This window comes from Canis lupus, chromosome 25 (assembly GCF_003254725.2).
Source record: "Canis lupus dingo isolate Sandy chromosome 25, ASM325472v2, whole genome shotgun sequence".
NCBI lineage: Eukaryota > Metazoa > Chordata > Mammalia > Carnivora > Canidae > Canis > Canis lupus.
Window position 1 is genome coordinate 34,691,222 of NC_064267.1, and position 26,069 is coordinate 34,717,290.

A 26,069-nucleotide genomic window follows, 5' to 3' on the forward strand; every position below is an offset into this window, starting at 1 on the left:
TCTGGCACTCGCTTTTACTCCGCCCAAACAAGGAGTAAACCAACAAAGAGGTAGATGTGGATTCCAGGTGTTTGAATTCCTGGGAGAAACAAACGGATTCCGTGTGAGGGAAGACACGGGGAGAGCCTGGGCCCCCAGCTGTGCACCAGGGCCTGAGCAGCTAGCTCACAGGCTGCCGCCAACACTGCTTCAAAAAGTGAACCCCCATACAAATGAACGTATTGGTGGTAGACTGGGACAGCTGAGACAGTGAGGGATAAATACGTAGGAAATTCTGCACGTGCAAGAAAAATGACAGTTTCAGGGAAAGCAAAAACCTGCAATGTTATTAGTTATGTATGGCCGCGTAACAAATTACCCCACAACAGTAGTGTCTCAAAACAACAGTACCAGTTTCTGCAGGTCAGGAATTTGGGAGTGGCTTAGCTGGGGGGCTTGGCTCAAACACTGTCTTCTGAGGGTTTGGCTGAGGCTGAAAAATCTGTTGGCCGCTGCCACATGTAGGAAGGAAAAGAAATCACATTATTGTCCTAATAGTTTACTTAGTATTGATCTAACCAAATCACATAACTATTTCGAGAAGAAGAGGAGATGCAGATGTGCCTCTGTGTAGTGGGGGTGGAGGCCTAGAAAAGGTTGGTTTGTTAAATCTTCCTCTTCCAAAATAAAAAGGCAGGAGCTAGTGCCTAAAACCTAACAAGAAATAGCAATAGAAGCATTTTTATTTAGAGATGCAAGGGCACATGCCAAAAAAACCAGTGGAGTTGAAAGCGCTTGTCTTGGGCAAGTGAGACAAGGGTGGGGAAGGGAGGATAGAACCAAATGTTTCACTTAACAAACCTTAATGTCTTATTAAACTATGCCCACGTAGAACTCTGATGAAAGCAAACTTAGATTAATAAAAGGAAACCAATAAAATAAATTTAGGTGAATTTTTATATATTGGGGCGGAGAGGGCAGTTCATTCTCACTAAGACACCTAAAGAAGACATCATAAAAAAGATTTGGTAGATTTGACTTCATACCGATTGGAAGCTTCTGTACATTAAACACATATGTACAGGGGATCCCTGGGTGGCTCAGCGGTTTAGCACCTGCCTTTGGTCCAGGGCGTGATCCTGGAGTCCCAGGATCAAGTCCCACATTGGGCTCCCTGCATGGAGCCTGCTTCTCCCTCTGCCTGTCTCTCTCTCTCTCTCTCTCTCTCTCTCTGTGTGTGTGTGTCTCATGAATAAATAAATAAAATCTTTAAAAAATAAAAAAAAAAAACACATATGTACAGAAGGGAAGAGCAAACACTAAGCCAGAAAAAGAAAAAAAATCCTGATAAAACAGGCCGAAGGGCTAGTGGTAAAATGTAAACCATTTCAATCTTTTTTTTTTTTTTTTTTTTTTTTTTAATTTTTATTTATTTATGATAGTCACACAGAGAGAGAGAGAGAGAGAGAGAGAGGCAGAGACATAGGCAGAAGGAGAAGCAGGCTCCATGCACCGGGAGCCCGACGTGGGATTCGATCCCGGGTCTCCAGGATCGCGCCCTGGGCCAAAGGCAGGCGCCAAACCGCTGCGCCACCCAGGGATCCCCCATTTCAATCTTTTAAAAAATGTAAACTGTCTCAATCTGCCTCTAGGGTGATTTGGCAAATGTATCAAAGTCTTGGACATGTATATATCCTTTGACCTAGCGATTCCAATTCTAAGAATTTATCCTATGTGACTAGTTCTTGATGTACACAAAGATTTAGCTATTAGAGTTTTTTATAATAGAAGGAAAATATGAAACAGTTGAAATGACCACCAGTAAGTGATGTGGGACACAAAAATAAAATGGTGAATGAAGTACTAGGTAGCCTCTTACAAGTCAGCCTGGTGACAAACCACATACTGGCATATAAAAGCCCTTATGAGGGGGATCCCTGGATGGCTCAGCGATTTAGCGCCTGCCTTTGGCCCGGGTGTGATCCTGGAGACCCGGGATCGAGTCCCACATCAGGTTCCCTGCATGGAGCCTGCTTCTTCCTCTGCCTGTGTCTCTGCCTCTCTCTCTGTGTCTGTCATGAATAAATAAGTAAATAATCTTAAAAAAAAAAAGCCCTCATGATATGTTTCCTTTATTCTTTAAAAGTTATATAAATAGGGGATCCCTGGGTGGCTCAGCTGTTTGGCGCCTGCCTTTGGCTCAGGGCGTGATCCTGGAGTCCCGGGATCGAGTCCCGAGTTGGGCTCCCGGCATGGAGCCTGCTTCTCCCTCTGCCTGTGTCTCTGCCTCTCTTTCTCTCTCTGTGTGTGTCTATCATGAACAAATAAATAAATAAATCTTTAAAAAAAAGTTATGTAAATAGGCATATATACCCATGTACATATATGTACACACAGATTCAGGGTGTTGCTGTTTATTTTTCTCTGTGTGTGTGTGTGTGTGTGTGTGTTTGTATTTTTCCATGTTTTCCAAGTGTTTGACACTGATCAGGTGTTATTTTTGTAGTCAAGGAAAAAACAAGGGATTTTTTTAGTTTATTTGAAAAATATGGAAAGTGCAAAGAAGAAAACAGTAATCACACACCACCCCAAATTAACCGCTACTAACATTTGGCATATTTGCTTCAGATTCTCTTCTTTCTGCAAACTTTTAAAATATAATTAACACCAAAACATTAGCTTTGGTTATCTTTAGATATGAGACTGTGAGCTGTGTTTTGTTTTTTTTTTCCTTCTTTTCCTTACCTTTCTCTCTCTCTCTCTCTCCACCCCCCCATACTTTTCTGTATTTCCCAAGTTTTCTCTGATGATTGTATTTTACTTTTTAAAGGCATAAACTTCAATTAACTATAAAAGGTAGACTATTTTTAAATACCAAATAAAGTCTTAGGTATTTAGAAGAAGGTAAGCAAGATTTTGGACTAGAGAACAGCTTTGATCAAGCTGGGAAAAGGAAAGGCATCCCATGTGGATGGGGTGGCCATAGGTCCCAATTGCCCTGGATGGTCCAAGTTTTATACCTGTCGTCCTGATGACATTTTGCACTCAGTTGACATGGTACATGTAACCTGTCATTTGTGCAGAAGGAGCTGTGTTTGCACAGCCCCTTACCTCCTAACAACACTGCTCTCTTCATTTCTTGTGTTTCCAGTCTTTTAAAGAACAACGAGCCCCTTTGAAATTCCATGGTGTTTTAAGGTTAGGTATTTTGATCAAATGATTTTTCTTACTTGCTTCAAATAAATATAACAAATTCATGTGAAAGAGTAGTAAACCATGAATAGCAGAGAGAGAAGTGGATTGTTTACTCCTGGTTCGGTTGTGAAGGAGCAGAATGACCCTGGGCTAGTCATTGGACCTCTCCAGATTGGCTTTCTCATCTACAAAATGAGAGGGTTGAACTGGAACAATTTCTATGGTAACTTGCAATTCTAAAAATACTGTGATTCCAAATTAAGATTTAGAGAGGCTGTGGCACCACAAGTAATGGCATCTAAGTTCCTAATTTCTTTGTAGCTTGTCTGTAGTATTAGACTCCAAGTTAGAATCATTTTGAAGACCACTCAGAATTCTGTAGAATTCTCATCCAGCTCCTGTGTTCCTGCAATGAAGATTCAGTTTAGAATTCAAGTTTTATTAGATGGGCTGAAGGGACCCTCTATTCCATCTCCTTTGTCTTAGAGTTTAAGAAACTGAGTTCCAAAGAGATCGTGATTTGTCCACAAAACTAGTCAGAGACGGAGACAGGCTTTCTGATTCCCAGGCTAGAGCTTATTATACCGCAACATGCTTCACACAGAACAGAGTCCATCTTTTCTCAATGCCACCAGGGCCTCATTTGCACTGTCACCAAAATGGTCCTTGAGGGCAGTTGTTTGCCTTACAAAACCATTGTGTCAATCAACTCCAGTCCCTAATTTTGGGAAGAATAACTGGGGGCACGAGGAGGGAACTACAGAGCTTAGCTCCCCTAACCTCTGTTCTTCAGATCTGAAGAAGGGAAAGAGCAATTTCGCCTTTTCTCTCCTTTTCAGTTCCAGAGCTTACCTTTCCCCCCTGCTAATTATATAGCCACTGATTATTTGTTTACAGAAGCCACGTGAATCAGCCAGCCCCCAAAGGGTTAATGCTCCTAAATTACCAGGCTGGGTTAACAATAAACAGGATGTCCTCCAGAAATTAAATTTAAACCGCTGTGACTCAGGCTGGCCCATCCTCTCAACCGGATCGTTGTCTGGGGTTATTATCCGTGGTTAATTATACCATTGGGTTTAGCAACAGCGTTGGTCAGTTTGGGCCAAGAGAAAGCAGGCTTGGGCAGAAGGGGGTGCAGAGGGAAGGGGCGGTGGATGGGTGGGTGCGGCAGTGGAAGCGGGAGGTTTGAATGGGAGGGATTCTGGCTCTAGGGCGTGTCCTGAGTGCTACAGGGAATAGGAGTAGGAGTGGCATTGTCCCCTCAGTGTTGTTGTGGTGTCCCCTAAGTTGATCCCAGGGGGGCTTAACACACTTTTAGCTTGAGGGCCTCCCGGAGCCTCTGCTTCTCCAGCAGTTGGCACCCTGGTGTTTACTTCTGGCCAGGCCACACTTCTCAGAATTGTAGAATCAGAATTCTCAGTGCCTCCAGGAAGCTCTGAATTATCCAGTTTAACCCTGTCCTTTCACAGAGCAGGAGATGGGTCCCAGGGCAGTCATTACCTGCTGAAGGGCAGCTGGCTCCTCAGAGGTGGAGGCGGCAGTGGGGCTGGTGCCTTGGTTTAGAGCCTAGACCTTGACCTTCCTTCTTTTAGGCCAAACTGTCAACTGTTTCCAAATGGGGAACCCGAGGTGCAAGAGCTTCCTAGCAAGTTCAGGACAAACTTGGGCTCAATTCAGATTCCTCTCCAAGTTAGCCACCTTTCAATTTTGTCACTTCTTACTGGAAATAACCCAGCCTGGTTGGTTCTTCACGCCCCGATAGTTTGCTATCTCCAGCCACATAGGAGGCTGTGCAGGGCTACTGTTTGTCCCTCTAGAAAGAAGTAGTGAAGCACCTAATACAGACGATAACTGGTTCTTGTGGTGTTTTTTTAAATGCTTGTTTTCAAGGATGACAGCTACCTAGGCAAGCCTGTGATTTCTGACTTCACAGCCCCTCAGGACAGACTTACAGTGACCTGTTAGTGAAATTGCATCTCTGCTTTCCCACCTTCACTTCTGCAGTGTGTCTCAACACCAGAGTCTTGGTAGGAAAGATGGTCTGGGGCAGAAGGCTGCACCCAGGACTTCCAGCTGACACCGTCCATGGAAAGATCACTCTCCAGAGCCCAGCCTGGCTTCCGATGGCCTGAGACCCACGGGGCATGTGGCATGAGTGCTGAGGAGTGAGCCATGGCTGCTCTTTGCCTTCCTGGGGAATAGCAGCCTAGACTTCATCAATTCTTTCCAGCCACATCCTTTCCCGCATCTCCTAAAAGCCCCCTTTGTCTTTTTTTCTCATAGGATTCCTTTCAAGATTGGGCAGCCCAAGAAACAGATTGTCCCCAAAACAGTGAGTAACCCGATTCTTTCATTCTAAGACTCTGTCTCACGTGGCCTTTGCAGAGAACCAGAACTTTGACTCAGCACATCGTGGCACTGGGAGGGCAGACCCTGGGCTGCCTTCTTCCCAGCCGCGTCACTCTAGAGCCTCACCTAGACTGGGACTTGCAAGGGGCCTCCTAGCTTGGGACATTTTCCTGCCGCAGATCAGCCTGGGCTCGTCCCCGTCGTCCTCAGGCAGGTCGAGGAAGTAGGTGATGGGTGAGGAGAAATCCATTGCTTCTGAATGGCCCAGCTCTGCGATCTGGCATGACATCTGCACTTTCCTAAGAGGGCTCCTGAAACATAGGCCCCCACCGAAGACATGTCCCAGGCCTTTATCTCCAGCCACCTCGGGCTGCATGAAGACCAGGAAGCTTCTCCAGGGGGGTCCTTTTCTCTCCACTGCCAAAGGCACGTTGGCCAGGACCCAGAGTCAGTGGGAGGGCATGACTGAATCCTGCCCCCTTGAAAGCCCACAGTGTTTATCCCTATTTTATCTCCAGAATGGGAGAGGAATCATAGATTCTTAGAAAGTTAGAAATGGAAGCCCTTTCAGATCATCTAGTCCGACTGACAAGAAAACCCAGGCCCAAAGAGTCACAGTGACTTCCTAAGGTTGTAAAAAAAAAGACGAATACTGACAGAGCTGAAATTGGAACCCGAGTTAGAGCTTCTGTTCAATACACATTCCAGTACTTTGTGCTACCTTACTCAGGTTGTGATGGTCTCCCAAGGTTTGGGAATTCTGGTAAAGAATGATGTCTTGAACATCCCCCCAAACCACCCTCCAAAAACCTAAGCAGGCTCTTGGTTTTACTGTGGGGAACCGTAACTGCACAGCGCCTCTCATTGTGACAGTTGCAGGAAGTGAGTGCTGTCAGCCTGGTAGACGTCCTGATGGTCCTCCTTGGCTCCAGCCTCAGAGCTACAGGAAAGATAACTGCTTCAGTTTGGCAAGAAGGGAAGTTCAGCACACATTTGACCAATGGCTTAGTCTTTGGAAAATCCAAAGTCAGGCCACTTAAAAGGAAATGGGCCTGCATTTCTCTTTCCAGTGAAGGCAGGCCGGGGACAGCCTGAGAGTTTACCTCCCATGCAGAGGCTGACCATCTGTGGAGGCTCTCAGCTGAAGCGCCGAGAATCTGGGCGTGCAAGTGTTGGGCTCTAGCCGGCTACAGGAAGTGGGAAGGTGTGGCTTGGAGTCTCCAGAGTTTAATCCAGGGCAGATCTGAAAGGGAAGTGGTTTTGAGAAGGGTCCTTTATTCCCAACACTCACTACCAAAAAACAAACAGACAAACAGAAAACTCTCCCAACATCCTTACCTTTGTGGAGATAGTCGTCGTTCTCCACAGAAAAGTCAGTTTCTGGCTTCCTTACCGGAGTTTTTTGACGGAAAGATCTCTGGGTCTTTTCCTCTGAGGAGTAGCAAGGACTCCCCAGAGAAAGGACAGAGATACAGTCCCAGCACCCTACAGACAGGCCCACGGCTGGGCCCCTGGCCTCTCTCTTCCCTCCCCACATGGCTCTTATTTGGGATAGAATCGCAGTCCTCTGACTTCCGTAATCTGCTCCCCCGGACAGACTGGGCAGCAAGTAGTGGTTACAAAGAGGGATTTGGGAGTTTTCCTGCCTGGATTCCCACTGCTCTGCTGCATGCTGTGTGTGACCGAGGGCAAGGCCCTCACCCCCTGAGCCTTGCTTCCCTCCTCCATAAGTACGGATGAGCCTCGAACCTGTGCCATTGGTGTATTATAAGTCTTACATGAGCTCCTGCGTATGAAACACTTCACCCAGCGTCTGGCACATAGTGCGCCCCCAATAAATATTAACTACATGGTGGGAAGATAGTTGATTTGACTCTTAAACCACCAAGGACTCAGCCTGTCCCCAGGAGCCAGATCCCTAGTTCAGGGAAAGGGTAGGCGGGGCCTTTGATCTCTTACAAGGAATCAAAGCGGAGTTAGGGCTTTAGAAGAGAGTTATTTGCTCCCTCAACTCCCCAGAGGCACTGAAGTATAAGGAATGAGAGCCTGCCCCTTCGGTCTCATTCTCCGCCACCCCTCCTGGCCCCCACAACAGGCCGAGCCCAGGCAGCTGTCTCGGCGCCTCTGGCGGCTGCCCCTAAACAATGGTGACGCACTGCTGTTCTTGCCCAGGCACTGTCAGAGGGGGCCCAGATGTGGCTGCCTGCTGACTGGAAAGCCTGGTGCCCCTGTCATGGGAAGAAACACTCATGTTATCTTCAGGGAGTTTCAGGAGGTTTTTGGCTCAAGGCACCCAACTGTAAGACACAAAGAAAGCATTGTGCATGTGCTCTCACTGTTCTCCTGTGCCCAGGTCATGAACACGAATTCTATTATTGTCAAGGCTCTGGCTGGAATAGCATGTTCTCTGCAGGGGCTGGCCATTGGGATGGAAGTGCAAGGACAGAAGGTCCCCCAACTCCAGGTCTGAACCTCCTGCTCAGTCCCCCTCCTGCTCTTGCAGTCCCATAAAGTAGCTGGAGCATCTTGGTGTGGCAAGAAGTAGCTACTCCTCCCTCCGTCACCTGCAAGGATGGAAGAGCTCTTGGAAGCAGATAGCTTGGGTCTTACGGGTGAAGGAAAGCACACACTCAGAGTCATAGCTACGTAGGTTCTCCACAGCATCGAGGCAGAAGAGCATCCACCGTATCAAGCCTTCACTCCAGAAAGATTTTCGCTTGCAAAGTGGAGCATCTCTCAGCCTCATTTAATCTCGTTGCAGTATACCAAAGGGACAAAGGGAAGCTGCTCCCCCCCACCAACACCTCTCAAAGAGAGGCTTCTTAGAGCACCTCGCATGCCCCTTGCCTCAGCTCTGATCTGACACAGCTTAGCTCCATGGCTAAAGCCCCAGCCCTGCCTGCTGGCCTCCTTTTTCACATCACCATGCATGGCCATTTGGCTGGGAACTGGACCCAGTCACCCACTTAGAGACTGAGGCCTGCCCTGGGCCAGCCTGCCCCAAGGCGGTGGCGGTTGAGCGGTGAGCGCACAGTCTCACCCTTCCACCTGCAGTATTCAAGAACATAGGGAGCAGGCGACAGGGTGGTGCTCGAGTCCCCCTGTGCTAACCCCGCCAGCCTGGCCCAGCCGCCCCTGACCCTCTGACAGTCCTGCACATGTGTTTACACTCACATTGTTGACTGGGGGCCAATCGCCTCTTTGGCAAAAGCATCAAGCGTTCAAAGATGTTCCGATCTTTTGTGTTTGGCTCTTCCTTTCAGAATGGATATACCTCGGACTAAGGCTCCAGTGTGTCTCTTTATTCCTTCAGCCATTGTCTGAGGGGCCAGAATCCTGGCTGTGTGGCCTTGGATCTTTCCCCAGGGGAAGAGAGAGATCTTGAGGCCAGGGAGCTGTAGAAACAACCCACACCTGGCTTCCAGAAGCAGAGGAGGGAAACGCTCATGAACATCGCAGGCTGTCACGGCCCCTGAGCAGCAGCAGAAGGACCAAGCCCCACCCCGACATACTTCTGACCCGCCAGTGTGAGACCTCGAGTTTCTCACCAACCAGAGTAATCCGGCCCAGTTGGAAACCCACAGTCGCTCACTCTGTGTGCAAGTCCAAGCAGTCCCAGCTGGGGGGACCAGGTGCTCTCTGACATCCCACACACACACACACGCATCAGCACACGTGGGGATTGCAAAAGAGAGTGCCGGGAGCCAAGGCTGGAGCTCCGGTGGGTCGGCAGGCGTTCCTTGAGCCTGCCTCCCCAGCAGCAGCACCGACTCCACGTTCTTGATCTTCAGGAAAGCTGGATTGTGACCAGGACCTCCTTAATCTTAGTTTCATTCTCTTGGGAAGAAAAGACTTTTCATATGTGAAGACTCCGCTCAGCAATCCTATGAAGTAAGAGGTGATGTGTCCTGTGAAGGTTCATCCTAGCTATCAACCAGCCACATGCTATGCACTGCCTCGCCTCTCAGCCAAGGGGCTACAGTTCACTCTGCACCCCCAGACTGCTCTGGGCTTGGCACGGACTCCTGGGAATCCTCCAAGCAAGCCAGTGGGGCCCCATGCTACCCCCTTGCCTCGTTGGCTACCGGAAATCTTCAGAGGGAAAAGCTAAACAAAGTTTTCCCATGCTACCAGGAAAGAAACCGAGACTCAAAATGTTAGGTAGTGTGCTGCACAGCTGGCGTCAGAGTTCATGTCTCATCCATCTCTGCTCTCTCCTGTCCCCGACCGTCCTCGGAGAAAGGGCTGGACTGCCTCTATGCCAGCTTGCTGGGCCTGGGCCAGGCGCCCCCCCCCCCTGCCCCCCAGAACAAAGCCACCACCTGTAGTCATGCCAGATGTTCTTCAGTCCTTGGCTGAGACTTTGATTCCTGCCCAGCTACACATCCCCTGGGACAGGTGGCACTTGAAGCTTTTACCAGGAATATATGCTTTAGTGAGAGCAAATTTTGAATTTCTCTAGAGCAGCTTTTGATGGGTCATAAGGAAGGCAGTGATGAAGATGTCCAGTTCCTGGAAACAGAGACGGGGGGTCTATAGAAAAGAGGGCAAAGACTGTGGGAGGGGGAGAAACCAGGAGTGAATTTTACCTCACACTTTTGTGCCAGATCCCAGATGCTGGGATCATAAAGTAAGGAAAGACCCTGGGTTCCTGCCTTTAAATTTTACAGTTCAGATGAGGAGGATGAGGTATGTCTGTGCAAGGGTGACACATGGTCATGCCCTAGGACCCTAGCTACTCAGGTTCTCCGCACCATTCCCACAGTGTCATGTCTACCATTTGGGTTACATGTGTGTGCCTGTGTGTGAATCTGTTTCATCTCTTCCACAAGGCCCTGCGTCTGTTGTATTCACCGGTGGATCCCTCACACCTGGCAGAGTAGATGGTCATAAGTGTTTGTGGGATTAATGACTGTCATTTTCTCTTTTTTAAAATTTTTTTAAAGATTTTATTTATTTGACAGGAAGAGAGAGAACACAAGCAGGGGGAGGGGCAGAGGGAGAAGCAGGCTCCCCGCTGAGCAGGGAGCCCAACACAGGACTCAAACCCAGGCCCCTGGGATCATGATCTGAGCCAAAGGCAGACGCTTAACCAACTGAGCCACCCAGGCACCCCCCTGAATGTCATTTTCAAAGTGGGGGAGGGTGCCGAGCTCGAAGACTGAATTCTAGCCTTGCTTTGCCACTGACTAGCCCCTACGTCCTTCCATCAATCACCTCCTACCTCCAGGCTTTGTTCTCCTCATTCATAACATGAAAAAATTGGCCCAAATCATGGGCCAATTGACTATGACTATGTTGAGTTTACCTCGGTGCACATGAGGAGTATGGGGTCCATGGGGCTCCTGAAAGCTCCTTGGCTGGGCACCATGAAGGAAGGGTATGCTGGGTAAAGAGCAGTGAGGCCGTGACACTTTGCACAATTTCGCACTCCATGAGCGTCAGCCTGCCTGTTGTGAGCATGAGAATCCATTCAGGGCTCTCACTGGCCGGAATCTTGGAGAGCAGCCAAGAAGGCACCTTTCTGAGATCATGACTTTAATTCATCAGCAAATACATTTTTCCCCTTTCACTAGAATGCTAAGAGCACAGGCCTTGGAGCCAGGCCACCCATGTCCAAATCCCAGCTGGGCCACTCACTAGTGGTGTGATCTTGTACAGTCTGTTTCACTGTGTCCTAGGGAGCTCCTGAGTACAGTGAGGCCCATAAGTACACCTGCCTTCTCCAGGTGTGGAGGAACGGCCGTCCCCAGAAGCACGGGGTGAGCGCCCTGTGAGCGTTAGCTGCTTTTACTTGAGACCCTCAGCCCAGAGGCTCAGCAAGCCGCCAGGGGAGCTGGTACTGCCTCTGTGGAAGGGAAAGAGGAGAGGCCTCGGCCCCCTCCTTTCAGCTCTCAGAGGTTGTATAACTCACGGGCCACTCTCCTGAGAGACCATTGCCAGAGCCCTGGTTGATGGATGGAGAAATTCAGGCACTAGACGTGCAGATGACTTTCTTAATTTCTGATATGTGGGCAGCAGAATTGGGATCAAGACTCACACACATCTGATGTAAATATTGGTGGCATCGGGGAAATGTGGTAACTCAATCCAGAATTTTAAGAGAGCCTTGCCTGAGTCCGTAGTAATAGTATTTGTGCTGGGTACATCCCAGCACACAGAGCTCAGACACAGGATCTTTCAGGATCCACCCGGAACCTCCTTGCAGGTGGCAGGCCCTGTGAGGAAACCGGGAGCTGGACGGGACCCACCTGCTTCCCCGCTGGGCTGCCTGAGTCTCGGCACATTCCAAGCACCTCACCTGAGGGGTGAGGGAGGAGAGGGAACCCAGCTGAGTGCCTCGCTCCCTGTGGCAGAGGAACAGAGCCACAATCCGCTGCTACTTGCCTGGCTGGCCCATCTGGGAGGGGAGGCTTTTGCCCTAAATCCAACACTTAATTAATTTGGGAACACAGGGATACTGTGTCGTTAACGATCTGCTGGTGCTTGTATGGGCTGGACCGAGTTGTTCTCCACAGCCGGGGGGAAGTCGTGCAGGGAGTTTCGGGAGGCTGGCAGATTTTTTCCAACGTGTTGTCATTTCTCTGATGATTGAGTTATCTCTTTGGTTACAGGTGGAGAGAGATTTTGAAAGAGAGTATGGAAAACTCCAGCAGTGAGTGTCAACCCCCAGAAGGATGAGGGAAGCGGGGAGGGAAGGGCAGGAGCCTTCCGCCAGGTCTCAATTTCTGCTGTGCCCCTTCTGGCACCGCCGGTGGTGGGCCTCTCCTCTGCCCCACTAGTACCCTGGGAGCTGAGGGTGGCTCAGTTCACAGCCTGCCGGAAGTTCTCTGCCAGCTGATGGCTGTGGGAGAGTCGTTAACTCATAGCCTTTGGGTGCCTGGCTTCACGCAGAGCTGGTGGTGGCCCTGCGGTCAGTGGGAAAAATCCCTGCAGAGTTAGGGGCCCCTTCTTCTCCTGGCAGGCATTCCAGAGTGTCAGGTTGGCCTTAACTCAGGTGGATGGGAAGGAAGGGGGTTGAAGCAGGCTGGTGGTGCCAGGTGCCCAAGCCTGTGCCCCTGCCTTGCAGGCTGGAGGAGCAGACCAGGAGGCTGCAGAAGGACATGAAGAAGAGCACCGATGCTGATCTGGGTAGGTGGCGGATCCCCAGGCCTGGCTGGGAGGGGCGGGGGGCGCACAGGGTGGGCCTCCGGCCCTCCATCACTTAGCACTGGCTCCTGTGGTCTGTGCACAGAGCCCCCTGCCACTGCTCACCCAGAGGCTGCAGGTGGGTCTGAACACAATTGCCACGGCGTCCACATGCTGTGTGCACAGCGAGCCGAGGGTCTGATTTCGGAGCCCATCTATCACTTGTTTTGTGGGTAGCTGCACGTTACCTGGGTGGCATCTTTATCATTTGCCACTGCCTTTTTAGCACAGGAGAGGCTGCAGCCTACTGCTTCCTTTCCTCGGTGCTTCTCCAGACCACTGTACTGTCCAAGCACAAATGAAGGGAAGGTAGTGTTTTTATTGCAAGCAGCTTTGGAAGCAGTGGAATGTCAGGGGTCCATGAAGTAGAGGGTGTGGTTGTCCAACAAAGAAATGGGGCGGGGGGGCAGGGAGCAGTGCCCTGGAGCCCAGAGTCAGAAGCAGAGTCTGGGCAGGAAAGGCCCTCCTGAAACAGCAGCACCCCAGCCCAGCCCAAGGCCTGAGCCCCACCCCAGACAGTATGTCAGAGTCTCCGGAAGGCCCACCCCAGACAGTGCCGCTGCAGCTGCTCCAGGGACCCCATTTGGAGAACCACTGCTCCAAACAGTTGAGGGGAATCAAGTTTCCTGCTCTTGGAATCTAGTCCGCTCCCTGGACAAGATCTAATGTCCCATTGCATGTGCCCAAACCAGATCACCTGCACGTGACCAGTCCTGGTTGACCCTTACATTCTCAGGTTGCATTGGGGTTCCAGAGACCCATGTGGTGTCTAAGACCCCTGCTCTCTTTAAGGTTCAAAGACAACCAGGCTTCCAGTTTGCATTAGGCTGGCCACACAGTCCCAATGCCTGAGGGTGGGGGCCCAGTGGTCCTTGGATGTGCTCACAGAGGCGGCTGAGGACTCCCGGGGGACGGGGGTGAATTTCGTGCTATTAATGGACTTCAGATGGTTCAAACAAAGGACCCCCCCCCCCCAACAAAGGCATGAAGTGTGAAGGCTTTAGGAAAGAAAAGGAAAGTTGGGAAGAAAGTCTCCTCCAACCCCGACTTTTCAGGGATTATTCCCAAAATATTTTTTAAAAAATTAGAAGAAATTTTTCAGACATTTCCAGTTTTGTCCAAGTTTTTATCCTTTCATGACACTGTCTTGAGACCATTTCATAATCCAGGCAGGTGACGTTTGCTCCTTGGCCTGCAAAGTCACCTCGCAGATTTGAAAGAGGGGTTTTTTTGCTCCACTGCTTTGACATTTCTGGGAATTTTACATTTTCAGGGTTCTCCTGTGTTTAGCCTGTTTGCTGGGTGACCGCAGCAAGCTCCCAGTTTCGAGAGGAAGCCAGGACAGGTCTCTGCCCAGGCCAGTCACCCACCTTGGGCCTCTTTGCTGGCCTGTGGAGGGGCCCAAGTGACGAGGGGCCTCTGGGTGGGTTTCTGTCTCTCCCCTTCCCCCCCGCGGGCTAAGGCTGGGCTTAGGGCTGCTCCCTCCTCGTATACAGTGGCCAGGCAAGGCCACATCTGTCATGAAGTGGAGTGGCCCTGATTTCATAAATTCAGAGATTTTTTTTCACATTTAATAACAGCTCTGAAATCTAGACACCGTAACACTTAATGGTGTTTAGTTGGCAGCATTTTTGTCCTTCAGTGGCTCGTATGGTAACGATGTCTTACAGTTGCTGGCATCTTAAATCCAATGGTGTAAGATAGTAAGAAATACATTCAGAAGCTTGTTTTCCCCTGAGACCCTGGATTTGGCACAGACCCTGTGGAACAAGCATGACCCTTCTCCTGTCTCTCTTTCGGCACCTGGAGACTTTGTTTTTTTCTCCAGAGCTGCCACTAGAGCTCGATCCTGCCTCGGAGCTGCCATGGGATTTCCAGACTCCCCTTATGTCAAACAGGGTCAGAACACGTGAACAAGGCTACAGCAGGGCAGTGGTCTCTATCCATGTGGAAGCAGTCTCAGGAGCCTTGAACACCATAAGCCAAGACTGTGGTAGAGAGGCAGGTACCCGGAGGCTAGGCCTGGCCCGGCACTCGCAGTTGGCTGGCCTTGAGGGAGTTAGACGCTCCTCTGAGCCTAACGCGCCTCATCTGTAAAGTGGAGCCAAACATGACTCCTGGGTTATTGGAGCCCCGAATAAAACAGTGGGGGCATGGGAACCTGTTGGCAGCTATGTAGTTCTTGGCTTGTACGAGTTTTTAAGTCTCCATTGTTTGTGAACAGAAGTCCCAAGGGGCAGGAAGAGACTGCAGAAGGGCCATGGTTCTGGAAGGTCTCCGGGGAAAAAGGGTTTCTGAATGTATGTCTTACTGCTCTGTGGCACTGAAGCCTGGGGTGGTCTGAACACACCAAACCTGCCCTTGTTGTGTCGATAAGATGATATCAGAAGCAGGCCACCCCCATTCTGCAGGTATCATCTGTGGCGGAGCTGAGTAATGACAGCAGAAACCAAGCAGCCCCGAAAGCCTAACCTCTCAATTTCTAGCCCTTTACACTGTTTGCCAGCCCTGGTGTGGAAGGCTGTTACTCTTGTCCGTGAGGGAGTCCCAAACCAAGCTTCACCTCCAAACCGCCCAGAGAGTGTCTTTAGAATGCACGTTCCTGGATTCCAGACTTACCGAATTAGAATCTGTACAGCTAGAAATAAGTTTGTTTTTTTAACAGCTTCCCACCCAAATGATTCTGTTAAAATCTCGAGTTCAGAAAATTAAGTCATCGCAAAAGGTAAAGCTACTCAAAAGAATGACCCAGAGCCGCATCAGATGGTCAGGAACAACCACCAGGTAGTAAGGACTCATGACTCACGGCTCTGTGGTGCTTTGTAGAGCCCATGGCCCATGGCCGGGGCGGAGGTCAGGGGGTGGCCCCTGGGCTGAAGGAGGACAGGGTCCTTCCTGATGACAAGGCCCTGAAGCCAATCCCCTCGTAGGTTTACTGAGCTTTGACTTCTTACAGCCATGTCCAAATCTGCTGTGAAGATATCCTTGGACTTGCTCTCCAATCCCCTCTGCGAGCAAGACCAGGACTTCTTGAACATGGTGACAGCCCTAGACACGGCCATGAAGCGGATGGATGCCTTCAACCAGGAAAAGGCAAGTGGGGTTTTGCCCTCCCCCTCCTCGTGGCTTCTGCCCGGGTGGAGCTCCTGCAAGGGGTCCTCAGCAGGGACTTCTCAGCTGCCCTCAGCCCTTGGAGGCCCGTGTGTCCAAGCCCCATGAGCTCTTCTGTGGCTTCAGCACTGGAAGCTCCCCGTAGCTCACTCACAGTGCGACCCTGAGGGAGAAGGGGAGCCCCTCACACTTGCTGCAGTGCCTTCCCGGCCTCCCCACTGAGCGGCCTGCAGACAGCGGCTGGGGGAGGAGAGCTGACCCAGAACGAGCACAGTTCTCCCCATTGCCTCGCTCCCGCCGCAGAGGTACGGACGCCACGCCTCGCCTGTTCGCTCCTCCCCACAGTCTTGTCCCTGCCCAGGGCTTTCAGCGTAACCCTGAGGCCCCCTTTCTCTTCTCAGGAATTTGGAGGCCCCTGTGTGAGGAAGCGTTTGACTCCCCCTCAGTTTTGTTGTCATTGGGTATTTTCTTTTAACAGGTGAACCAGATTCAAAAGACCGTGATTGAACCTTTAAAAAAGTGAGTAAAGGTCATCCGGAGACCACAGGCCTCAGGGAACTGGGTTCAGGGCATTTATTGGAAAGGCAGGTCAGCTGCCCAATTGGCAACCAGATATCATCTCTAGCAGCCTGTCCGCAAACACGCCAGGGCTGACCAGAAGCTCAGCAGGAACGCTGGCTACATGACCTGTGGCCCTAGGGGTGCCACACCCGTGGCAGCTCCAGAGCGCCCACCTGGCTGGGGCACACTCAGTGACAGTGGGGCACGTCTGAGCCGCCACAGCAGGTGGCCTTTGCTCCAGTGGTCACTTCGCCACTCTCCCCTTTGTTCCCGACTGAGAAGCAGAGGCCCGGGGCCTGCCGAGTCAGGCGAGCGAGGTCTTGGCCGGCCCTGAGCGGGGCTGGGCAAGGCCTTTCATCTCAACCGGCCGCACTGGGAGAGCAGCTGCCTGCCGCACTCAGCTTTTGAAATGTGGGGGTGGCTGCACATGGGGAAGGGCGCAGCCGCGGGGGCCTGCCTGGGAAGGTCCCCTCACTTGTGACCTGTCAGGGTCAGAAATTCTTCTGTAAGACTCATCTTCTCTCAGGCAGGCCCTGGGCAGTGATCAGACAGGCCTATTCTATTCCCTGAGTCCCTGGAGGGGGTGGGCTGGCGGCGGGCTGGTGGGGGGCGGGGGGGGGGGTCCAGGCAGGAGCCTTGCCTTGAAGCTCCCGGATCACTTCATCATCTTCCCTAGCCTCTCCCAAACTGACTCTGACCTAGAAAGGCTCCCGCTCCAGCCCGGCAGCTGCACTTTATTACCTCTTCTGTGGTGGTCCCTGGCAGCTGCCTCACCAGGCCTGGGTAATGAGGCTCTGCTAATTACCATTAGGCCTGGATCAGGGCCCGGAGGGAGATGAAGAGCGCAGCTTTTGGTCCTCCAGCCCCTGGCGTTGGGGTTATGGAGCTCTTCGTTCCCTGCTCAGGTCCAAGGGGTGGGGTTAGGGAAGGCTCCTTCTAAGCCGGGGCTCTCTGGCAGCTTGGCCATGGTGGGAAGGGATTTCTCCCTGCACCCCACTCCTTCCCTGGCCCCTGCTCTGCCCCAGGTTGCAAGCTGCCGAGGAGGCTGGTGGCTGGTGGCTTGAGATGTCAGCAGGAGCTCCATTGCTGGTGGCCTTCTGAGTGGGTCTCCAGGACTGAGGGTTTGCAGCTGGGTGGGAAGGACCATGGGCAGAGCACACCCTGTCCCCCGGGGTCCCTGGGGCTGCCGCAGAGGCTGCCGTGGACACCCACAGCTGGCAGAGCTAGGCAGGGGACACCAGCTCCGAGGACTAGGGGGACTGACTCCAATCTCGATTTCACAACCAAGGAGGCGGCCTTGAAATCTGATGCCTGGCTTCTAGAGCCAAATGGAGAGAAATCCCGGCTGCTTCCCACCGCCCCAGCAGCCCACCACCTGCCAGGAAGGTGGGTGAGTGGCACAGGGGGCGGGCACCATCTCCGCAGCGGATCCGCTGACCTGCCTGAGCCCCCGGCCCGCCTGCCTGGCGGCTGGCTCCTCCGGCCCGTAGCCGACATGCGATCCCCCCCAACCACATAAAACCGCCACTGCCTGCTGCCGCCTCTTGCCAGGAGAGGAGCTCCCAGGGACCCCGGTACCGGAAACAGGAAACTGCAGCTTTCCTGTCCTCTGATGAAGAACATGGCCACATGGCCACCCCACCGCCCCCAGCCTCCCCCCAGGGGGCTCGGCCTCTAATCCCCCATCTCTGGGCTGCGTTCACATGGTCGGATGGGGATGCTTTCAATTTCCCTTTCCTGGTGGGTGGAAGATCCCGGCTGTGTGGGCACAGATTGAGGAATGGCAGGCATTCCCCACCAGGGCCGGCTGCTCCCAGCCTACCTCCCAGCCGGCCTCTTCTCCCTCCGCCTTCCCCTCCTCCCTCTCTCTGCCTCCTCACCCCACCATTAGCCCAGGGGAGGCAGTTTGGTTGAACCTTAGGACAGTCACCTGGGCAGAGCTCCAGCGATGGTCCGGTGTAGGCCCAGCCCTATTCCCCCTTCTCCAGAGGGTAGACACAGCACAGATTTGAGGAGCTTGTGGCCTAGTGCGGATGCTGCAGAGGCGCTCTGGGGAAGAAGGACCCGGATAATCCGTAACTGCCAAGGTGGTGCAGCTCAGTGGGTGTGGCAAGTGCCAGGTGGGCCAGCCTGCCCCAGCCAGCCCACGGCCCTGGCCAGGCCCCACTCCTCTGAACCTGTTTCCCCATCTGGGAAGGGAGGCCTGAACCTCCACCCGCCACCTGGAATGGCTTGGTCGGCGCTCAGGAGGAGGAGACAGAGGTGTCCATGGGCTGAAGTGGTGGGTTGAGCTGCCTCTGGAGGATGGAGTCCACCCTGGGGCCCTGGCCCGGGGCCTCTTGTGTTCCACAATACTGCTTATTATCGGGGGGAAGTGGGAGATGAGCGGAGGGCCCCGACTTCCCAGCCTTGTTTCTTTGTGGCAGCCGGGTGAAAGTGTGGACTTGGTACCTGCGGGACAGCTGGGCTCCCACCGCCCCTTCTCAGCTGAAATCAGCAGATAACTCTGTAGGGTCCTGGGAGCAAGTCTGGGAGGGCCCAGGCACAGGGACCAGCCTCTGGCTGTCCCCACCTTGCTGCCCACCCCCCTTCCCTTCCCGACCTGAAGGTGGGTGAGAGCACTGGCACCCCGCACCGGGGCCTGGTGCTGTACGAGCTCCCGGCGCAGGCAGCATCCCATGTGTTGTGTCTGTGTAGTTAACCAGAGCCAGGATTACAGACGGGGTCCCCCTGGGTCCCCACGCTTTTGTCACCACCTCAACTGTGCCATCCGGTCCCCCTGCCTGCCCTCGGTTTACCCACTTTACTGTAAGAAGGGCATGACGCCTGTCTCCACTCCGAGGGAGTCCTGCAGCCCAGAGCCCAAAGCCACCCAGGTGGTAAGTGACTGACTCGTGACCCATCTGCAGTGACCTAAGCCAGCCAAGCCTCCCGAGGTCTGTTGGTGTGACCGAGGGGCACCATTTTGGGAGGCAGAAGTTACTATGGTGAAGAAATGGTTTTCCTAGAGGCTCTAACAGAGCAGCTGGGACCGGTTTGCACTGCAGCCACTTCCTCCCCACGGGGGACAGGTGCTCCTGCTTCTAGAGGCCGCCTGGCATCCTGGAGACACATCACTCGTACACTGCCTGTCCCCTGAGGTTGCCTGGCACTGCATGGAACTCTGTAGTCCTGGACCCTTGCTTGGCTCACTCAGGGCTCAGGACTTGGCCCTTGGTGGGATTCCTGTTGCCTTTATGAGCTCATCCAGTCCTTGCATTTAGTCAGCATCCCTGGTGCCTTTGACCAGAGAAGACAGGCGCTGCAGGGGCCAGAGGGCATCCGGAGCTGCTCAGCTGACCAGCAAGGTGGTCGTCCACACGCCCCCCCCCCATCCCCGTAACGTGCATCTCGTGCTGTGGACACTGCCGTGCTGCCCTCTTCCTAATAGGAGAAAACCCTTCAGCTGCCGCTTCCTGCCTCCTTCCCATCCTGTAAGCACCCCCTGCCCCCCCAGGCCACCAGCAGCATGGACAGCAGAGGTTCAGGCCCTGGGGCCACCCAATCTGGGCACCTCTAATGAGAGAATGAAGGTGGCCCTCAGTGGCCCCTCGTCTGGCTGGGGTGGAGGGGGAGGTGGCAGTGGCTTTCTCAGGCTCCATTGCACCTGCTTCCTTGAGTCACATCCTCTCAGCTGCTGGTCACAGTCCTCCCAGGGAGGGAGAGGGGCTCACCGAGCCGCTGACACCCTGTCAGAGCCACCACCTGAGGCACAAACAGCAAGGCCTGTCCCTGCCGGTGGTCTCAGCTCTTCAGACCTGCCCAGAGGCGGTGGGGAGGCGGTGTCCTGGAGGTGGCCACTACCCACACCCGGCCTGCACCGCACCCGGGAGGCCTCTTCCACCGGCAGCTCAGTCGGTAGCAGTGATTTGATGACTGATTTGTCCAAGGGCCTGTCTTACCCACTTCTGGCCTTTCCACTTAGGTAGTGAGCCCATTAGCACACGCCATCAGCTAGAAGCGCTCACTTTAGTGCTCTTCCTCGGGTGTAAGAATCACCAGAATTTTCCTGCATCTATAGCCTTGGCTGGGGAATTCAGTGCTTTGGTCAAATTTATATTCTCTGTTCTCTGGCAAAAGACACTCTGTCACAAGGACCCTTCATCTGTTGAGGCTTTTTTTGTTTTGTTTTTTTTGTTTTTAGGATCTTATTTATTTATTGGAAGGGGAAAGAGAGAACATGAGGAGGGGGAGAGGGAGAAGCAGGCTCCTCGCTGAGCAGGGAGCCTGATGTGGGGCTCGATCCCAGGACCCCGAGATCCCGACCTGAGCCAAAGGCAGTCACTTAACCCACTGAGCCACCCTGGCGCCCCTGTTGAGGCTTTTAAAACCCAAATTCATCAAACTAGAATTTTATGCAAAACTTGGAAAGAAAAACCAAATTCATGGGCAGGCCCCTTTGAGAGGCGGACTTGGGGAGTCATTCCTGATGTGGCATCTGAACTACCTAAACGTGGCCCGAGAGGCCCTGGGCGCTCGTGGAAGGGGAGAACCCCACTGCTCGCTCCTGGCCCTGAGTCGCCCCCTCTGCTTCGCAGCCCCCCCCATTTACCTCGATTGCGGGGCCGGATCTTCTCAGGCTGCTCACGTTCCCACCTTGCAGGGTGGACACCTCCAGCCTCCCACAACAGTGACAGGCACCTCCTGCCCTGCACGCTTAGCATTCCAGGAAGCTGGCCCATCCCCTCCTGTCCAGTTCCAGAAAACCTGCTTGCAGGTTTGCCTTGCCTCCTCCACCATTCCCTTGATCAAGGGAAGTCCAGCATCCCTGCCTGGGATACAGCCCTGCCCTGTGTCTATCTCCCGGTCTCCCACTCCTCCCCGTTAGAGATGACACCTGCCGCAAGGATGATGCCCACAGAGCCAGAGTGTCCGTTGCCCCTCCGTGAATGGCATATAGTCCTCAGCATTTCCCTGTGGTCCTTTTTAGTTGTGGTGGGGCCAGAAGATGCCCTGGAGCCATTGCCCTCAAACATCTGGTTTGAGAGTGTAGCCATGTGAAGGAAAGCACCAGAGGATGCCTGCTTTTCCCGTGGTCAGCTGATAGAGACCAATCCTAGGTTTCCACTGCAGTTGTCACCTGCTGGTGACATCTCATGGCATCATGAGATGGTGGGGAGGTTCCCTGAGGACTGGGATGCTTGAGTTCTCTGCTGGACAGTCACTACCTAATTGTGACCTTGGAGAAGTCACATCATCACTCTGGCCTCCATCTCATTGGTTGTATTACAGGAGGATGTTGGACAGAGGACTCCAAGGAGTCCCTCGGCTCGGCCACCCTCTGTGACAGGTGTCTGTCACGCACGGGGCCATGTGAGATGGGCAGGGAAAGAGCAGGGACCGCCTCGGTGGCCTCCTTGCATTCCTGCCCCTGTGGCTCATCTCAGGTCAGTAGGGTGACCCTTAGCCCTCCTACCTTCTTTCCCTGGGCCTCACCCCAGATCGTATTCTCAGCAGCGGGAGCCCCACGAGGCCCGGGCCTCATCTGCCTTGCTCATGCGAAATCGCCAACACCCAGAACGGTCCGGCACTCGGTAGGCGCTCAGGCTGGGCCGCAGCTCCGAGAACGGCCCGCATCCAACGGGGCTGTGTCTGGCAGGTTTGGCAGCGTCTTCCCGAGCCTCAACATGGCAGTGAAGCGGCGGGAGCAGGCCTTGCAGGACTACAGGAGGTTGCAGGCCAAGGTGGAGAAGTACGAGGAGAAGGAGAAGACCGGACCAGTGCTGGCCAAACTGCACCAGGTACCAAGAGGAGGGCGAGCTGGGTGTGGACAGCGGGCCCCCTGGGGACACACGGCGGATGCCTCCTTTACCTGGGGACCGCCCTGGGGGCTGTGGGACTCTCTCCTGCCCCCGACGGGCACGTCCTGCCCCAGGCAGGGACGCTGGAGGAGCCACCGGGAGCCCTGCCAGCCCGTGTCTTGGTCCCCAGGCCCGAGAAGAGCTTCGGCCTGTGCGGGAAGACTTTGAGGCCAAGAACAAGCAGCTCCTGGATGAGATGCCGCGCTTCTACAACAGCCGGCTCGACTACTTCCAGCCCAGCTTCGAGTCCCTGATCCGAGCGCAGGTGAGGCCGCGCCCCACCCTGCCCGCAGGACCGCGGACACCTCCCTGGGGAGATGCGACAGCGGTGCCGTCACCCTGCCCCCGTCACTGCCTCCAGAGACTCCAGCTCTGAATGTTTGCTCCACTTCTCTGTCTTAGCTCCTCCGTGGCTCTTTGGTTAATCCCAGCTCTGGGATGAGGCCCTTTTTGTGGAATGGCTTTGCCCTCCAGTTCTCTCCTTCCTGTCCTTGTACCACCTGTGGCAGGAAGAAAGCAGGCCACACTGTCCACGCCTCCCTTTGGTGGGCAGGTCCTTTGCATGGTGTGCTCAGGAGGCCAGGCGCAGGGGCCTGCAGGATGAGGGCCCTTGGCCCCGCAGCCCCACAGCAGTCACTCCTCTTCTGATGTCCTGACTTGTAGCAACCCTTGGAGGCCTCCCTAAACCCTGGGGAGAGCGTGCTCAAGGCCCCTGCGTGGGGGCCAGGCCAGGCGCACCTTCCAGCAGAGAGGCCAGCCGGCCTCAGACCGGGTGTGGGAGGGGCACGGGAGCTCCGGGGTCTGGCAGTGGAGAGTGTGGCGGGCCACAGGCTGTGACCCTGTCTCTCAGGCCTCAAAGGTGTAAGGACACAAAGTACAACTGCCCACAGCTCCTGCCTGTAAGGGAGAAGGCTGAGGTACAGAGTCCCCACCAAGAAGGACCCCCAGCCCACGGCCGGTGCCCCGCATCCTGCCACCTTTCCCACAGTCCCCCGCAGGTAACAAAGCTGGCGGCGCGGCCGCCTCCAGCCCACCTCTGCCCTTGGCCTGGGTGTCTGGCGCCCTCCAGTGGACACATCCGGTCCTTGCAGTCAGCAATCACAGGCGGGGCCCCCCCCAGCTTTGAGAACACCGAAGGCGAAGGCGGGGCTGCACACCCGGGCTCAGGAACCCTGAGCTGGAACTTGTTAGTGTCCTTGGTCGCTGGGGAGAAAGGAGGCCGCACATGACCTTGCACGAGCGAGTGGGGGTTCCTGCCCCTGCCCCCTGAGCAGTGCCCCTGGAGATGAGGCTCCCCTCCAGCAGCTCAGCCTAGGCCTGGGAGAAATGGGCTCAAGGAGACCTGCGCCCTCCCTCCCTTGTGCCGCCACCACCCCTGCTCCCGGCCCCCGCCCCCTCCATTCTGTTGTGAGTTAGCTCCAGGGTGCCCGGACCAGAGCAGTTTAGGGGCTAGGGATGCCCTGTAACCAGGCAGCGGGGTGCCTGGGGGCTGTGTACTGCCTCCTCGGCACCAGCCTCCACCTCCCGAGGCTGTCGCTGCCATTAGTCACTAGAGAAGTGAGCATCCCTAGTGACTCAGCCTGCGCAGTGCGGCTCTGGGGCAGGGAGTGGGGGAGGGCGGGCCAGCCCCTGCCCTCCCCCAGCACCCGCCCAGGCCCCATCCGCTCCGGTGGCAGCACCACTGGCACACCTCCACTCAGCTCCCCCTCGGCCCAGGGCAAGTCCAGCTGTGGACTTGCCATCAGACCTGCCGCCCCTCCAGGCCTTGCCCACCGGTGACAGCACTCCAGGGTCCAAGTGGAAGCAGAGCTCCTGCTGCCCAGGCACAACTTGGAGCCGGACATGATACCACATAGGGGTGGGTGTCCAGATAGTGTTTCGAGGGGTGGGCATCACTTTCATGAAAGTAGGTGTTTGATTTGGTCATGAAGTGGCGACTGGGGCAGAGGTGGCCTCTGGAAAAGGTGCTGGGTCTGAGCAGCCCTCCGCCACCTGAGAGTTGCTGGTGGGTCTCCTGGTACCTGAGCACACCTGCACCTGCCCCACTGCAGGCCTCTCCTATCTCCCCTGGACGCCCCCCCCCACCCCGACATACACACACATGGACACGAGGCGGACTCTGAGCCCTGCCCTCAGCCCACGACAGCAGAGGTGGTGATGAGCAGGCTGTTGCCATCCATGAACAGTGGGACAGGTCAGGAAGGAACAGAAGGCTGGGGAGGTGTCACCTTCCTCATCTTTGCTTCTGGGAACTCCCAGGGTCTGGCGGCCACTACACCCTCTCTCCTGTGGATGAGGGTCCCGGGCTTCTAGCTCTGCTAAAGCAGCCTGTAGTTAGCACCGGCCTCCCCGGCCTCCCGGGACCTGCCTAGGGCCCTGCCAGTGCCCCCACCCCAGCCTCAGCTTCCCAAGGGCATGAAGGCCCTCCCCACCTCTGCCTCCCCAAGGACCCTCTGACTTACTGCCATCCTGGCAGCAGCAGCGGCTGCCCCTGAAGGGCTGGGGCCCGTGGCTTCAGTCTCCCTGCCTGCTGTGCAGTTTCGGGATGGGCCGAGGGGACAGTGGAGACAGCCCTTTCCCCAGCCTGAGTGCTCTGCTTGAGGGCACAACAGTGTGTGGGCCTCTGGGACGCTTCTCTGGCCCCGCTTGTCCTGCTGTGCCCGGGGGTGCCGTGCTGTGGGGCCTGGTGCCACGGGAGCCCGGCACCTGCCAACCTCCTCCCCGCCTCTCCCCCCAGGTTGGGTACTACTCAGAAATGCAGAAGATCTTTGGAGACCTGACCCAGCAGCTTGACCAGCCTGGCCACCCTGACGAGCTGCGGGAGAGGGAGAATGAGGCCAGGCTGAGTGAGCTCAGAGCCCTCTCTATTGTGGCAGATGACTGAGTCCTCGCTGCCCTTTGGAGACTCCGGGGACACAAGTCCGCCTCTCCGGTCTCTGGCCTTGTCAAGCTTAGGCTCAGGTATGAGCCAGCAAAAGGCCCTCCCCTGAGAGAAGCACAGGGACAGCAGAGCCCCTGCTCTACCTCACCAGCCCTCTGAAGTGACCTGGCACCAGGAGCCCCACACAGGCTGCTATCTCCCCACCCATAGCAAGAGCCCAGACAGGTAAGCAGAGCAGAAAAACTCCAGGGGCCTTCTCCCCTCTAAGAGAACCGTCCAGAGGGCATCCTGGCCCGGGGCCTGCGCGAGCTTCCAGCCTTCAAAGCACCGGCTTTGCTCACCTGGCATCAGCCTTGCTTGCAAGGTCGCGATCACATCTACCTCCAAAGACCCCTGGGGAGTCCACCTGCCCTCGTTGCCTTTCCGCTCCAGACTCCTCTATTCTGAAGAGGCCTGAGACTGCCATGGGGAACAGAAGAGCTGTGCTCCCCCAACCCATAGACCCCCTCACTCCAGCCTCCCAGCACAACAAAACTGGCTTAGCCCACTTCTGTCCCTTAGGTCAGGTGCACAGAAGAGTCCCAAGCCTCGTAGGTTCCCTAGGAAACCAGACTCAGCTCGTGTAAATAGGCTACCAACCACACAAAATGTCACAGCCTGATTCACAGGCCTCAGAGCAACAACAGTGGGTTTGTCTCACCGGAATACTTGGAATTTTATTTTTTCAAGTAAAGTTTTCAATAAACTTGCCAGCTGTTACTGTGCTGTGACTGAGAGGAGAGCCACCCTAGGATTGTGGCAGGGTGTGCTGCCCCCTGCCGAGCTGGCCGCACCTCTACAGCACTGCCCCTCTCGACCAGCAGGTGGCAGGGCCCAGAGCACCAGGGGCTCACCCTTCCCACTGCCCCGCCCTACCTTCTGGACTAAGGGCTGGGAGGAAGGGGGCCTGCACAGGCAGACCTAGA

The 26,069-nt window shown here is 54.5% G+C and overlaps 1 protein-coding gene across 1 annotated transcript in view; it reads left to right on the plus strand.

The window, feature by feature from the left end:
• The window catches only part of BIN3 (bridging integrator 3), a 44,481-nt gene extending 18,618 nt beyond the window's left edge, over positions 1 to 25,863 (plus strand). The window contains exons 2-9 of the mRNA XM_025463116.3: positions 5,458 to 5,506; positions 12,138 to 12,178; positions 12,593 to 12,654; positions 15,668 to 15,804; positions 16,301 to 16,341; positions 22,022 to 22,163; positions 22,354 to 22,488; positions 24,961 to 25,863. Of these exons, the coding sequence (XP_025318901.1) occupies positions 5,458 to 5,506; positions 12,138 to 12,178; positions 12,593 to 12,654; positions 15,668 to 15,804; positions 16,301 to 16,341; positions 22,022 to 22,163; positions 22,354 to 22,488; positions 24,961 to 25,107 (754 nt within the window). The 3' untranslated portion in view covers positions 25,108 to 25,863. The remainder of the gene's footprint in view (positions 1 to 5,457; positions 5,507 to 12,137; positions 12,179 to 12,592; positions 12,655 to 15,667; positions 15,805 to 16,300; positions 16,342 to 22,021; positions 22,164 to 22,353; positions 22,489 to 24,960) is intronic.
• The last annotated feature ends 206 nt before the right edge of the window (positions 25,864 to 26,069 follow it).